General features: G+C 35.5%; 2 protein-coding genes across 4 annotated transcripts; both read left to right on the top strand.

The window, feature by feature from the left end:
• Positions 1 to 93: 93 nt before the first annotated feature.
• LOC136348366 (uncharacterized) lies at positions 94 to 4,911 on the top strand. 2 transcript variants are annotated; one of them, XM_066299143.1, is made up of 9 exons: positions 94 to 244; positions 835 to 992; positions 1,068 to 1,209; positions 1,558 to 1,754; positions 1,864 to 1,994; positions 2,050 to 2,224; positions 2,721 to 3,163; positions 3,758 to 3,989; positions 4,303 to 4,911. In XM_066299143.1, exons 2-9 carry the CDS (start codon positions 835 to 837, stop codon positions 4,496 to 4,498), a joined length of 1,674 nt encoding a protein of 557 aa, XP_066155240.1. In that variant the 5' UTR covers positions 94 to 244; the 3' UTR covers positions 4,499 to 4,911. The 2 variants fall into 2 exon arrangements, with proteins under 2 accessions (XP_066155240.1, XP_066155241.1); XM_066299144.1 differs by having other exon boundaries at positions 95 to 244; positions 2,721 to 3,157.
• Positions 4,912 to 5,039: 128 nt separating this feature from the next.
• On the top strand, positions 5,040 to 14,386 carry LOC136348368 (uncharacterized). 2 transcript variants are annotated; one of them, XM_066299146.1, is made up of 6 exons: positions 5,040 to 5,236; positions 12,267 to 12,408; positions 13,010 to 13,161; positions 13,215 to 13,381; positions 13,439 to 13,534; positions 13,897 to 14,386. In XM_066299146.1, exons 2-6 carry the CDS (start codon positions 12,275 to 12,277, stop codon positions 14,260 to 14,262), a joined length of 915 nt encoding a protein of 304 aa, XP_066155243.1. In that variant the 5' UTR covers positions 5,040 to 5,236; positions 12,267 to 12,274; the 3' UTR covers positions 14,263 to 14,386. The 2 variants fall into 2 exon arrangements, with proteins under 2 accessions (XP_066155243.1, XP_066155242.1); XM_066299145.1 differs by lacking the exon at positions 5,040 to 5,236 and adding an exon at positions 7,203 to 7,586.
• The last annotated feature ends 517 nt before the right edge of the window (positions 14,387 to 14,903 follow it).

Raw genomic sequence — 14,903 nt, 5'->3', positions numbered from 1 at the left:
ATCTTTCTCTTACACGTTGAAAGCTTGAAACAAAAGCTGCTTCTCCTCGCTGCGTCCCCTACGATGACCTGACCATTAAGAGGGATGTGAAAAGAAGTAGGGTTAGAAGAAATTAAAGTTTTCCTTAAAAACAAGATTATTTTTTCTAAAGTAATTAAACACGGTAAAATTACTTAAGAAAACTTATTTTTGTAAATGATATATTTCCTGGGATCAAATTGCTTTGCAGCAGAAATTGGCCCATGTGAGTAAGCCCTTTATGCCTGCTTTGATTAAACTTAAAAAACTCGCATTCCTCATGTCTTGAGAGGAAGAATTTTCAGTTTATATATTTTATACCCTCTTATTCCACACATATTAATCCTGCCACCTTTTATTTTTCTTAAGATTTTTCCCTAGGTTCTGAAAATGATGAAAGATTTGTTACCAAAACATTCACAAAGATTTTTCTTCAAAGACTTTAGTAAAAAGTGTTATATTATTCTCATTCAGTTTAAATGAGATAATTGTTCAATTCCATCACTTCAACCACCCCTACCTATATGTGTTTGTAATTGAAACAAATCTGCTTGAAATATATAGAACATAGCTTCTTTAATTGTCTAGTTACTTATACTCATCTAAGACCAAGCTCCTTTACCTTTGCACTGTCAAATTTCTATTCAGTGAAGTTATTAACCCATTTCATTAAAAATGTATGTGTAATTAATATACAAGAAATCAGTTCAATAATAAATATGTCAATTATCAATATATCTCCTATCCATATGGTAGTAGTAGTGCAAAGTGAGCTGCAAATTTTATCCCAAATTTCTTATTTGACATTTTCACTAGATGAGTACTTCCGAGTCTCAAGTGGAGTTGGGTTCAAGCCAGGAGTCAACTTCTGAGCAAGGACATCCTTTGGGAAATCCTGAACAAGTCCCAAACACCAATACTAATAATGATCCTGAACCAATGGATCAGGATGTATCTAATGGAGTACAATCAGGGTAAGTTTAACTCTCATTATAATTAGCAGTAACATATAGGGTTTAAATTGGTTATTATTTATTTTTAACTTACAGCAATTCTCACCCTGTAGTCTTAACATCAACTCCAGAACCAACTGATGAAGATTCTGAAAAATCTGAGTTTGAACCTAATGATCAACAGAGCTTTTTTGACTTGTTAAGCTCAGACGAGACCAGTCCCGATGAAGATGAATCAGTAAGGAATTTATCTTTAAATATGTTTCCTTTTTTTATTAAATTCTTTTAGTTCTGGTAATTTTGACAGAATTTTAGAATTCTCTATAATTTGGTGAATATTTATTCAGGGTCATACTAAGAAAAAAACGAATTATATTAAAATTCTGTTTTCACCAATTTCATTCAACTGTGGAAGGTTTCCCCTGTTTAATAGACCCAATGATAGGTCTCAGATCCCCATGGAGGACTGTTATTAGTCTGCCCAATTCATTATAATACAGTACAACTTTAACTATTAATTAGTTACAAGAACGTTATACTAAGGTTTACCCTAAAATAAAGATATTTTATTATTTTTATTACAAAGACAAACACCAAGTCTCAATATCAAAAGAAACATGTCTGGAGTGACAACATCCGAAAGGAGAATATTATACCACTGGAATATATAGGGGAATGTGGCATCAAAGGGTTAGACAAGGATAGAAAATATTCCGCCTTGGAGTGCTTTCGGTTATTTGTTGATGACGATTTGATTAACCTGATGGTGGTGGAGACAAATAAGTAAGTTGATATTTTTCCTATAGGTTATATACATTATTGAATAACATTGAATAGTCCTGTTAAGGAAAGAGTAGCTTGTCGATTTTATTGTTTTATACTTTTTATTCAGAAATGCACGAGCAAATTTCGTTCGTTATGGTTACCACGAGGGATTTCTTTCGGGGTGGTTGGACGTAGATTTCAAAGAAATGACTCAGTTTGTCGGACTAATTGTTTTCATGACTTTTAAACGTTTACCTGGTGAGTTTAGCACACTCTTGCATTTGCAAAAAAATATAATTTCCCCATCATCTAGAGACGACTTCATACTGGAGCACTGAGAGATTATACTTCAACTCTGTGGCTTGTAGAGTATTCACTCAGACCAGATTCCATCGCATATTGACCTTTTGGCATTTCGGTACCGATGGAACTGATGGTCCTTTCGCGAAAATAAATCCAGTGATAAACCGACTAAATGAAAACTTTAAGTAAGCTGTTATTACCTGCTAAAAGAACAACGAATCGTGGCAATCGAATTTTATTTCGAAACATGAAATTGCCAAACTTAAAATTGTTCGCCGAATTTTCATAAATTGCGGACAAATGTGTTATTTTAAGTAAGGTGAAGTATCACTTTCAGCACTTGTGAGGTAAATAGCTAAGTGCAAAAAAAGCATCTACTTTCAATGGTGTATTAGAGCACATGATGATCCCTGTGACTTACTCTAGCTATGCTTTACCTGATATCGATGAAGGCGATATTTAAGTGTACTTAAAGTTAAGGTACACTTGGGTAGAAAATACACGTGCTATTTGTTATTAAAGGGTTGCTTAACTTTAAGTATACTTAACAATTTTGGGGAAGCTATCATCAAAGTTTTAATTTATTAACTGAAAATTCACTCGGTAGCTAGTTACTTTTTGTTTGACTTAATAATTTAGTTGCCAGAATAAACCATAAAACAAACTTTCTTCATTTGTTAGCAAATACAAGGAGCCTGGAGGCATTCTTTATGTGGTCCGCAGTACTGTCTTCCTTAGGAACAAGTACATTTTCGAAAATCAACCGATAGGTGTACCCAAAAAAGGGACGAAATTATTAAAAGTTATGGATCAGGACGTGTATACTTACAAGTTAAAAATCTTGAATCGGACTGGGTGTCGAAGGGAAGAGACTAATCGAGACATTACTAACCTCCTGGAAAGTTTCCTCGACAAGGGTCGACTCGTTATTTTCCACAATCTCTGGATATCAGTGGACTTGGTGGATAAGTTACTGAAACACAAATGCCACTCTATAGGCATGATCAGGAAAAATTCTAGAGGAACTCCGAAGGAGCTACAATCTATGAAAATTGAAAACGGCGAATTGTGCGGATTCCAAAATCCGCAGGGCGTATCCGTGCTCAAGTGGCAGCAAGGTAAAGGTTAAGACTCGTTCCTGAAATTTTGTTAATTCCTAGAGACTTAAAACCTATGGAAAATCCTGACATTTTGAGACATTCTGAGAAATTTGAAACATTCCAGCATTCTCTAAAACCTTTTAGAGTTTCGTCATCTAAAGTCAGTGTATAAATATTAAGGCAACAAAAGAGAGAAATTCTCGTACTTGTTTTAATGATAATAATTTGTAACAAATATCACTTCTTTCACTATTTTTTGTTATTATAATATTAGTAGCGAATGATCGTTAAAAAAAACTTGTAGTAGACGGTAAACCTAAAGCAATTATTAAGCCCTTTTCTGTTTGCTAATCTAATGAATTTATCTAAGACATGACTGATATCTCGACAGTTACTTGAGATTTATTGATCGCCCTTACCTTTATCAATAAGCGAAAAAAGTTATGTTCTTACTTGGCGAAGATGCAAATGCACTACCTTAGCTTCCGTCACAGCCACATCTACGACTTGGTGTTCCGTGTTAAAATTTCTGATTTTTTGCCTTTTTAAACCAATAACCATTTCACATTACTAATGATTTTTGAACAAAATGATAAAAATATATTGTAAAAATTGCAGGTGCTCCGTATTTCGGTATTACGACTTGTCACAGTCTCGAAACAGTCCCATCGAATAATAAACAGTCCTTCAGATTCTCCCCTCCCAACTGCTCTTCACTTCCACCATCTCCGACAGATGAACCTGCAGAAATACCGAAGTTTTTAAGAGATATTTCTCTAAGCGAAAGAATTTTCGATGGGCACGAGAAATTCACCATAAACACATCTCCGCTCAACGAACAGGTGAAATGGTAAGTCAAAATTACTTGTAGAATACGAGAAAGATTTGAATGTTTTATATTCAACATGGGTTATAGATTTTTGATCAGAATTTGAATTTCAGTGAGTCAAAGTACTCGGCTTTGTAGTGACTCGTTATTATCGAATTTTCAGAAATTGAGTTATATAATAATCGAAAGGTTGCAATTTCTTCTATAAACTCTGAAATTATTATAGGGATCTGGAAAGGAATTGCGTCATTTCAAACCCGGATTTAAGGTTTTACCTTTGTGTTAAATTTGCTGCTAAAACTGCAGTTTTATATATAAATAGTACATTTTTCAGGTATCAACGCTTAGCTTGCGACGCCTTAGCAAACACCGCCACAATTAACGCATTAGTATTGTACAAAAAACTGAACAAGGAAAGAATCAAAATGTGGGATTTTCGCGATAAACTCTTTAGGGAGTTGGTTGATATTAAACAACTACCTAATATATCCAGCGATGAAGAAATCGAGGAACCCGACTTGGAAGACTAAATCTCGGTTTAGAAGGCGACGCTCTTCTATTATCAAACATTGACTTATATTAAGTTTAATTGTTTGGTTCACTGTGGCTTAGAAAGTCCTCATTACACACTGTATATAAGTGGGAGAATTTCATCGAATCAAGCCATTTCATTGGTGTAGAAACGTGTCCAACTCTTAAATGGGCAATTTCGTGAATGGAATTGCGTCACTTTCACAATGTGATGAATATGAATGAATATTATGATGATGTCATAATGTTCTTTTGAAAGAGTTATAAAATAATCAATTGATCTGGAAAGTTCCACATTCGAAATGGTTTTTATTTTAGTTACTAATAATTAATGTAGTATTTGTTGCAATTGTTTAGTGGTTAGATAACATTGTATTATATTGCAGATTTTGCTAAAATAATTCATATTATTGCTCCTCGTACGTTTATTTGAAAAAAAAATACACCTACGCCTATGGAATTTAAATATGTATGTTTAATACGTTTGAGGCCAATTTTTTGTTTTATTGTGTTTGGAAATAACACTTCACACAAGTGGCAGTTGTTGGAGCGGTGGAATTGCAAACTATTCTCAGTTAAAATGAATTGAACATAGCATGCCTTTTACTAAGGGCTCGGACGAAACCCTTGTTAACATTCCGGTTCTTTTCCTTCATCGCCTTTGTTGTCCAAACTAAAGTTATTGTGTTGTATGTTTTTAAATGAGTTATGGCATTATTATAAAAGGTTTCTTTGAGGTAAGTATTTTAAGTATTTGATTATTATCCCTAATCCAGCCTGTTTTGTTTTAAACTTCATTAAGTGTGTAGGTGAGTGTTTGGGGTTAGATGTTTTTATGTACCCGAGGTTCAAATATATGTGAAATTTGCTTTGATGTTTGAAAAAATAGGGCCCTACGCCACTGGATTTTTTGATGAAGGATACATTAATTGAATTTATAATTTGTTTAGGAAAGCATTACACTTTGTAGTGGTAAGTTTCCAGTGGTGGCGATAGGTAGCAAAAGCATTTGCCTGGGAAAAATTTTCCCATCAAGGCTCGACGATGCTACTGGAAAACGCTAGCAATTTTTAAACGATTTATGGCATAAATATAAATGCAGTGTTTTTATTTTTTGGATTAAAAGATTGGTAACTAATAATGTTTAAAGTTTTTGGACAACATTCCAAACCGCCTACTGCGCATGCGTTCCCCTGGAATTTCTGAGGGGAAGCTAAATGGTAGTTGCCTCCTTATCTTAAGGGCATTAATGTTTTTGAAAATAACCTTATCCAGACTTTTTTTCGCAGAATCTAAACAGCGTACTACCTGCTAGTAGCCCGTCAGTGGTGGCGCCAATATTTTCATCTTCAGTTATCCAATTCAATTTGTTTTTAGCTCTGAAACGCTCAGTTAACTAAGGTTATTTGGGAAAAATACATCTTCAACAATGAGTTTTATGTTACTGCATGAATTCATTTATCTACAATAAACAGCGACGATGCTAAATCGGAGAACACGATTACTTCGTTTTTTTGATAAGAAAGACTTTGAAGAGACGAAATTTGTTAAAAAGTGCAGTTTTTTGCACGTATTTGAGCACTGAAAGTGGTTCTTTGCGGCCCCAGTGCGGGAATGAGGATCGGGTGCTATTTTACCACTATCAAACAGAGCAACTCAAGTCCCAATATTGAACAATAATAGATATAAATTTGCGTTTGTTAAATTATTAGCTGCAATTCTTCAAATGCATTATTTACTTTGAAAATTAGGACAAATAGATTCGAAGGAAATGCGTGATAGTTAGAAACCTCATAAAATTTTCTGTGTTTAAAGTCGCTTAAACCTTTAATTTTTTATGAGTGTCCATCTTCTAGTTGTCCAGAATTCAAGACATCGGCTATCCATCTGTCAGGTTATTCCAGTTACAATGGACTTGCTAATGAATTACCTACTGGTATTGCTACTTTCGTTATATACAGGGTGATACAAAAATACGGGCCGCTACTTCAGGGGCATGTTCCGCACATTAATATAAGATAAAAACTTTAATATTTTTTTCTGAATCGTTTCTTAAAAAATTATAACGATTTAAAAATAGAACCGATAGGGCGGTTTTTGACCTTAATTGATGAATGAGAAGTCAAAGTATTGAAGTTGGTAGGTACCAATAAAATTAAATCTGGAGTATTTTTCCAGAAAGAACATTTTTAAATAGTCAGTGGCGTAACATTGTGTAAGGTACACATGCTTATTTTTTTTATAGAACTTTTTTTTGAAATATATAATTTTTTACGTGATATTTTTTACTTTTTTTCTGGAAATCCGAAGCTTAAGCGAATTCGAGAAAAAGTACATTTTTTTAAGCTGGTTCCTTTTTACGATTACGATATTGGGTCAAAATTTTATATTGCACAAAAATTGTATCAAGCACGTGTGCTAGCCCACCTTAAAAAAACGTTAAGCCACTGATTTCAAAATGTTTTTTTTTTTTTGTAAAAATATCCCAGATACAATTTTATGGCTAGTTCCTCGATTTTAACAATTTGTGATTTCGGATTCGCTAATTAGGGTCAAAAAGCCGCTTTACCGCCGCATTTTGAAAACGTTACAACTTTGTTGAGAGACGATTTAGAAAAAAGGGTTTTAAAATTTCATCTCATCTTCATTCATCATCATTTATTCACGTGTGAATTATGTTATGTTGTGTATGAAATCGCGACCCGTACTTTTGAATCACCCTGTATAACGCTAAAAAAAAAACGTATTTTAACCCTTCCACCGATTAGACTACTAAGCAACAATGTAGCAGGCAGGTATTCAACCCATTTGCCCATTAAGCCAAAGACAGGTGAGTTGGTCGATTCAGGTAACAACACAACAGCCGACGAGAAACCCATTCACTCGGCACGAAACGGATATTTCAATGTACAGTCAACAGTCGCTCGTGTTTAATGTTTCTACAGAATTTCCTCGTGTTATTTGCTTGTGAAATAATTGTGAATGTGATGCTTAAGTGAATCTTAATGGTCCCCATTACTCATTATTGGATTTCTTTTCATGCGAAACGCCCGAGAACCGTCTTCGAATAGAGATCCGCTTCTCCAGGTAAGGAAAGCAAGATATTTTCTATTTTTGTATTTAGCTTGTTGGAGTTTATTCAAAATTGTCATAGAAAACATTGAGAAATGTTTTTGGCAGAATCGCCAGCAATATTTACGTATCCTGGTTGTGCAAGTACGAACTATGAAACGTTCTTCTGAGAAACATTACGAGGTGACCGCATAACTTTGAAATACATGCTTCGTCGATTTGTGCCTAATTTCACTAAGAACCATGACCTGTATAAACTTGATTACCGCAATTTAAATTTAAATGAAATTCTAGTAAGGGAAAAGTTCTTGCGAAGTTGGTAAGTTTGAAAGATGTAGAGGGTTGGTCCATATACAGGTCCATACACATATTATCATGAAGATATTTCAAGGGGCTATAGTGCTCTATAAAATAATAAAAAAATGCTAATAGATCCATGGTTAAAAACGCACCATGTTCGATATACAGGGTGGTAAAGTTTCACATTTTTTCCGAATATTCTATGTTTTCTGACATATGCCTCGAGTTAAATTTTAGGAAATTTCGTGCACCTATTTTCTTTCTGACCTTCTACAAAAAAATGTCAAAATCGTCGATAACTATCTACAGGGTGTTATGTTCTTTAAGGCCATGCACTATTTCCCGTTTTGTATATTTCTTTGTAAAACCCTATATAAACTCTGACCCCAAATTAAAGTTTCCTCGTCGGTTCTTTAGCTTTTTGGTCTTTTGCAGTATTTTCGTAATAATCACGGTTTTCGTGGAATTTTAAAACTTACGTACCGATGCGGGTTGCGAAGGTACAGTCCACACATTACGGTCAGTAATCTAAGCTACCATGGCTAAGTTGCAACCATTGTAGTGTTTTTGTTTAGATTTTTTACGTTTCGAATTTTCAAAAATTAAATTGAAGACGCACGTGAGAGAACCGCAAAATATGAAAAAATAATTGAAACTTTGCCACCCTGTACATCGAAGATAGTGAGTTTTTAACAATGGGTCTATTAGCATTTTTTTTATTTTTCGGAGGATTATCGACCCTTGAATTATCTCCGTGTTGATACGTTACACCTTGTATTTAGGCGGCACCTACTGCTTTTATTATATAAAAAACGAAAAACTTTATATGCAAAAGTTGTAGGGTTTGGCTTAAGTCTCCAAAAAAACTTACATAACACAACAGATGAATATTGCAAAGTTAATAAGGGACCCGAAACCGGTAAATTTGCAACCGAACATCCTGTATATTTTATATGAATTAAATTTACCTTTATTTTCAGATTTCGAGAATGTGTAACATGCGGAGGTTTAGTGCTGCCGTTCTCGCGGTATTTGCATTTAAAATGTAGAATTATATTGCTTTTGCAAATTGCCGTTGCCATGAATAAACAAATGGACCCAACGTCGTTACTAATTCTTATTCATTTTGCTATCGCATTTTCATTATTCTCTCCGTAAAATAAGAAAATAAAGGTCTAATCAATTTTTAATAAAATACACAAGGTGTTCCGTTATAAATTTACCGGCTTTTTGTTGCTTTTGGCGTCGCAATATTCACCTGTCGTGTTATGCATTACTCTTTGACGATTTACAATGAACCTTACAACTTTTGTTTTTAAAATTTTTCTTTTTGTCATAAAAGTGGTAGGAGCTGTCTGAATATACGGACCAACCCTGTATATATCGCTTCGACCCCTTGAGACACTGATTTGAGCAGTTAAAAATTACTCTACGTGCGTCGTATATTTCCACAGCTCCCTGAAAAAAGTCGATCAATAGTCCGAAAATATCACCGACGCCCCTGAACTCATTCTGATTTGAATTGATACTCTTGCGGGTTATGTCGGGTATTAAAAAATCATCACTTTACGGCATACCACTGGAATATTTCGGGATGAAAAATTATGCAGTTCCCAAATGCCGATTGCGTTTAAATATCAAAATCCAGGGACGTTTCTTAGAGGGGGGTGCCTGTTGTTGAATCGCCCCCTAACGCGGTTTCCAGATTGAAGCAAATCATGCTCTCTTGATACGTCGCTGATATAGAGGAAAAACCTTGAAAATATTCATAGCTTAATTGTACGTTTGATAAAAGTCTTGGCGCAGTGGTGAAGCCGCTGGAGGTCTCTTCGTCCGCGAGTAAGAACTTAGAAATCGTTAGAGATGTACAAAATTACGTTTTATTTGAATATCAGGGGCACCCTTGATGGGTTTCTTAGATTGAGGCATAAACCTGTTATTTGGAAACGTCTCGACTTGATTCGTTTCATAGGGAAAGGTGATACGTCCCTGGTTTTTTATTCTTTATCGTATCTCTGCTCGACTCGTACGCTATGCTCCAAACTCTTGTCTGGTCACAGAGCAGTGAAGTGCAATGTTAATTTTAATTGTACTAAAACCATAAAAATTGCTTTGTTTGTACGCCGATGAGCAGCTTTCACCTTCCGCCAAACATGTACAGCCAAATACTCCTTTGGCTTGCCTGGATGAAGGGTAAAAATCATTTTTAATAATAAAAAATGGTATGAAAAAATGTCAGGTAAAAGAACATTGGTCTAAACAGTTTATTAACAGACAATGGGTCCGTAGAAGTTTACGAATTCCTCAATTCTCAAACGTTTTAATGGGCATTAAATAACAGGTCAAATATAGAAAACTAAATAGGTGTGCGGTAATCCATCAAAGTGCTCCGGTTCTATCAACAATCCTTCTGGAATAACAGAATTAACGGGTCAGCAAGTTTACTTTGTTTCCATCTTCCGTAGACCTAAAAATAGCAGCGCCGAGAGGAAAATCGGTGATAAAACACCAATATAGGCCTGAAATCTGAAATTCCACCGAGAATTAAAATCGGCTGCGATTGCTGAAAAACCAAAAGCGTGTCGGATCAGGTTCGTGGAAAGGGCATTGTTGCACCATTATTTTGAATCGTAAAAGCAGAAATGTTTCGAAATAAGGAAAAATTATTTTTTTATCATTTAAAATCCACGTGCGCTACTGCTTGTGGAAGTATCCAGCCAAATTGTTCTTACGAATCGTCATAGATCCAGAGGCATTCCAAGAGAATTTGTTAATGTATTAGTGCGAAATAAGTTATCGAGTAGTTCGGTATGGAGAATCATTACGTCTCAAAGGAATGTTGCGCCCCACTGTTTGTCGTGCGAAGTAAACTGCAGAAATGGTCCTGAGTAGGTGTCGAGAAATGATCATTAAATAACGACTCCAAAACCAGCGGCGTATCGCATTTATTTTTCAACTTATTTTTTTAAATATTTTATTTAAATGTAAGTTCATATAAGGTGACCATCTAAAATGTAGTTAAATGCGGCCCGCAATAAGGCTCTATCCTGACCCTTCTTCGGGATATAGACATTTTAATATATTTCTTCGGAAAGCCGATTTTAAAAAAATTAAATCCTCGTGTTTCTGCTACTACTCAAAGCCCAAATACGATGCTATAATAATATTCTTTAATTCCGCATTGAATTTCCTATATTACAGGATAGTTTTTGTTGGTAAATGTGCCTTTTCGAAACCAACGCGACCATTTAGAGAACAGGTAAATCCGAAACTTCATGTTCCTTGGCATTACTCATTTTTTTAAATTTGTTACTTCGAAGATGGGTGAGGCCAGGGTCCTCGTTCTGGCCGCATTCAACTACACCCTTAATCTCTTGCCATTTTTGCCCGAAACACTCCATGTAAATAACAAAGTCCTCCAAAGACTTCAATAAGGTTACATTATCTATCTATTATTGCTTGGAAAATCCGAAATACGTCCTTTTTCCATTATTAGACATTCTTTTTTAATTATGGCTTGTTATTTTATTTTAATATTGTAACATAAACAGCAGAAATATAACCAAACATCCACTGGCAAAGTAGGTATCAGACGGTTCCCAGCACATTAATTTAATTTTTGGGCGCAGTACCATTCTACCGATCATCAAATGTGTTTGAAGATAATTCTTCTCGTCCATTTCAATTAATTATGAACTGTAAGTATTAGTGTTAAAATAGATTTCCGCAATGCTTTGGATACTCACGAAACTTACAAACTTAAATGAAATCGATGTGTGTTTAAAGAAATGCGTAAATTTCTGCCTTTCTCGGATCATCTGACTCATTTGGCAACGTAACAATACGTTTATGTCAAAAGTACGGCCGGTCGCTATGGAGAAACAAACGATAGGGGCGGTGCTTGCACCGCCATCGTTTAATCATTTTCCCGAAATTTGAAGATTTTCGAAGAAAATTATACATATAGGTCAAGCAATTATTATTGTGTAACAGTTAGAGATATTCGTCTAATGACCTTTGAAAATGCCATGTCAGCCACATTGTTTGCATGCACACCAACTAGGTACTCCCACATATTCCTGCATGAAAATTTATGTTTTTTCCAATTGTATCAATTACCGGTTTTAGCACCATTAACCTCCTTTATCATTATTCGAGGAAGTTGCATTAATTGGGTACTGGAACCAAATAATTTCCGGCCCGTGTTTGGTATTTAATTACATAATTATGTAACATGTGGGTGTGCACACAAATTACCAGGTAATTATTTTCGTTTGCGTCTATGTGTGATAAAAAAAATTGTTTTGAAGAGAATTACGAGACAGGATAACACGGCTTTTAATTCAATACAGGTTGCCTGCTGCTAACTATCCATTTAACGACATTTCCTTTCAGGTTTGAAGATGGCGGTTGATAATTCCGAAAAAGGGTTGAGCAGCAGGCCCCAAAGTTGTCTCGTAGACACAGATGCGGGCAACAACACAGAGACCAGTTTCAAATTTCCAAATGGAAACAACAACGGTTCGGTTCAAAATAGGTAGGTAATAACAACCTAAATTACCTGTTTAAATTTATGAGACATTTGTGGGAAAATATACTTATAATAAAAAGATATATTATTTCCATAATAATATAATTTTTGTTAAGCGTTGAGGGTCAAGCAGTCTCGAATGCTAATTTTCGTACGTAACTGACCACAAACTTACACTGCCGGCATAGGCCGCATGCCAATGATTTTGCGCGACCGTGTTCGAGATTCCTTCTGAAATCATTTTTATAAAATTTATAAATTATAAAACGTTATTATATCATACAGAATAGGTGTATTAACAAATACCGAAAATTACATCAAAAATCAAATACCAGTTAAAACTTGACCTTAATTGCTACTCCAAATTGAACCATCTCTAGCTCTTAGCCAGATTTTCGATTACGTAGTTCTCGTTGACCTGCCAAAATTTACTTGTAAATCTTAAAAAGCAACAGTCGGAACCTCCTCATTTAATGGCCGTAGAACTATATCCTGGAACGCACAATTTTTCTCTCATTTAACCAAGTCTGTATTTATTACTATCTACGAGATCTTCATGCTGTGCATCTTTGTGTTGGACGCACTGTAAAACAATTCGAAATTACAGGTTGGATGAACCACTAAATCCCACTCAGACCGTAAACTTGATGACCACAGTTCCACAGAATATTGCATCTAGAAGTTTAGGCGACAAGCACACCCCTACCAGAAACAGTTTGAGGCACAGTCGGATGATTGTGATGTATAGAAATGGAAGAAGTAAGAATACTCCACACTTTAGCATACAGGGAGTTCAAAGATATTGGTTTTAGTTCCGAAGAAGTACCTGCCACTTGTGATAAAACACTACAAACTAGTCAAATCAATGAAAATTATTACCATAATTATGGGAATTCTTATGTGTCTTACGTCCATGTGGATGGTTCTCTGGAGTCCTACATTAAGGCTCCTGGATTTTCCATATTGGAGTGCGGTACCTGTGAGTACTGAGGTGTGAAGGTTCCAAATTAGATAATTTATTTCTATTAAATTGTAGGTGTTTGTGTCGGGTGTGGTGGGGTGCTTCTTTCTTGGATTCTGTCCCCGACCGTATCCGGATAGACGTCTAGGATGTCATTTCCATGTATCAAAGGTATTTTAGGGTGTATCGTTAATTATAATAATTTTTTCAGATTGTATATTTCTCACTTAAGACCCTTTAAAACCTGTGAAAAAGAGAATTTTTAGTAATATGTAAATCCATGTCGACAGAAGCCGATTCTGCACTTTCATGGCCCCCAAATTTCACTAAAAATCTTGTCCTCACCTGCACCATTTTCTCCTTTTTGGAATCAGTGGGAGTGATGTTCGAATAGATCCCTGTTCGAACGGGCTTTTGGGAGTTAAAACTTGTCACTGGAGAGTTAATTCTGACAGGGAGACTCCCTAGACGAGATTTTATACTCCAGATAGAGAAAACTCTAATTCCTGACCAAATAGGAATTTCTTTTCCAGTTCATCAGCCTTACCACCACCGTCATCTCCGTTACAGCATCCATTGTAGTTCTCGCGATCTGCATTTGCCACATTGTCTACCTCCACACGGCCGTCTGTACCCCACATGACCACCTCAACACCACGTGTGTATGTTCCACCACGAATTCCACCCATTGGGCGTTTAGTAGCAGTTACCATTACCAGGACCTCTCTTGCGAGGAAGTAAATTGCTTCCTTGTGGGAATCATTGCTACTTCTTGCGTTTTAAATATGTTAAGTTTGATTTTAGAGATCATGTACCTGGCTGTTCAGTGGGCAGACGCGAAGAGGAAATACGCATATGTTCAGGTACCGCTGAAGGAGGAAAGATACGATGATAGGTGACGTTTAGTCTAGGTCATGTATTGTTTTGTACATTTCGATTGTGATTGTAAATAAAAATTGACCATAGTTTAGTATTGTGTAAGACTGGATGGTTGAAAATCAACAATATACAGATATATTTTTACATACAGGCGTCTTATTCCCTTAATACCGTACTTGACGATCCAGATTACAGTCGTCCGGTCAATTATTTGATTTGAATGACATAATGGGTGTTAACGGTACGCAAGCTACGTCAATGATTCTTTTCCCAGACTCGTGAAAAGATATTACCGTACGCCAATGATTATTACCTCGAATAATAGTAGAAAAAAATTCGTAATTGAGCCGGACAATATAATATGAGGGCAAAATGGTGAAAGTTCCTATTCCCCAAAGACGTCACGCAGCGGCACTGATTATCATGTTAAATGATAGTTTATGTTTATTGTATCGGAAGTTATTCAAGAGCGTGCTTACCTTTTTATTTGAGTAGATATAATTTGAAAGGAAAAAATTCTTGTTCCGAAAAGACGGCACTCTCATCGATGATTTACGTTCGGAATTACAATTCATATTCTTCTATAAACAATAAAATTTTGAGCAACTACGGAACCAGACCAGAGACGTACCAAGTTATGAGGTGGAAATATTATAGAAAA

This window comes from Euwallacea fornicatus, chromosome 32, assembly GCF_040115645.1.
Source record: "Euwallacea fornicatus isolate EFF26 chromosome 32, ASM4011564v1, whole genome shotgun sequence".
NCBI classification, from domain to species: domain Eukaryota; kingdom Metazoa; phylum Arthropoda; class Insecta; order Coleoptera; family Curculionidae; genus Euwallacea; species Euwallacea fornicatus.
Note: the sequence above shows the minus strand (reverse complement) of the source record. Positions and strands in the feature narration are given on the sequence as shown.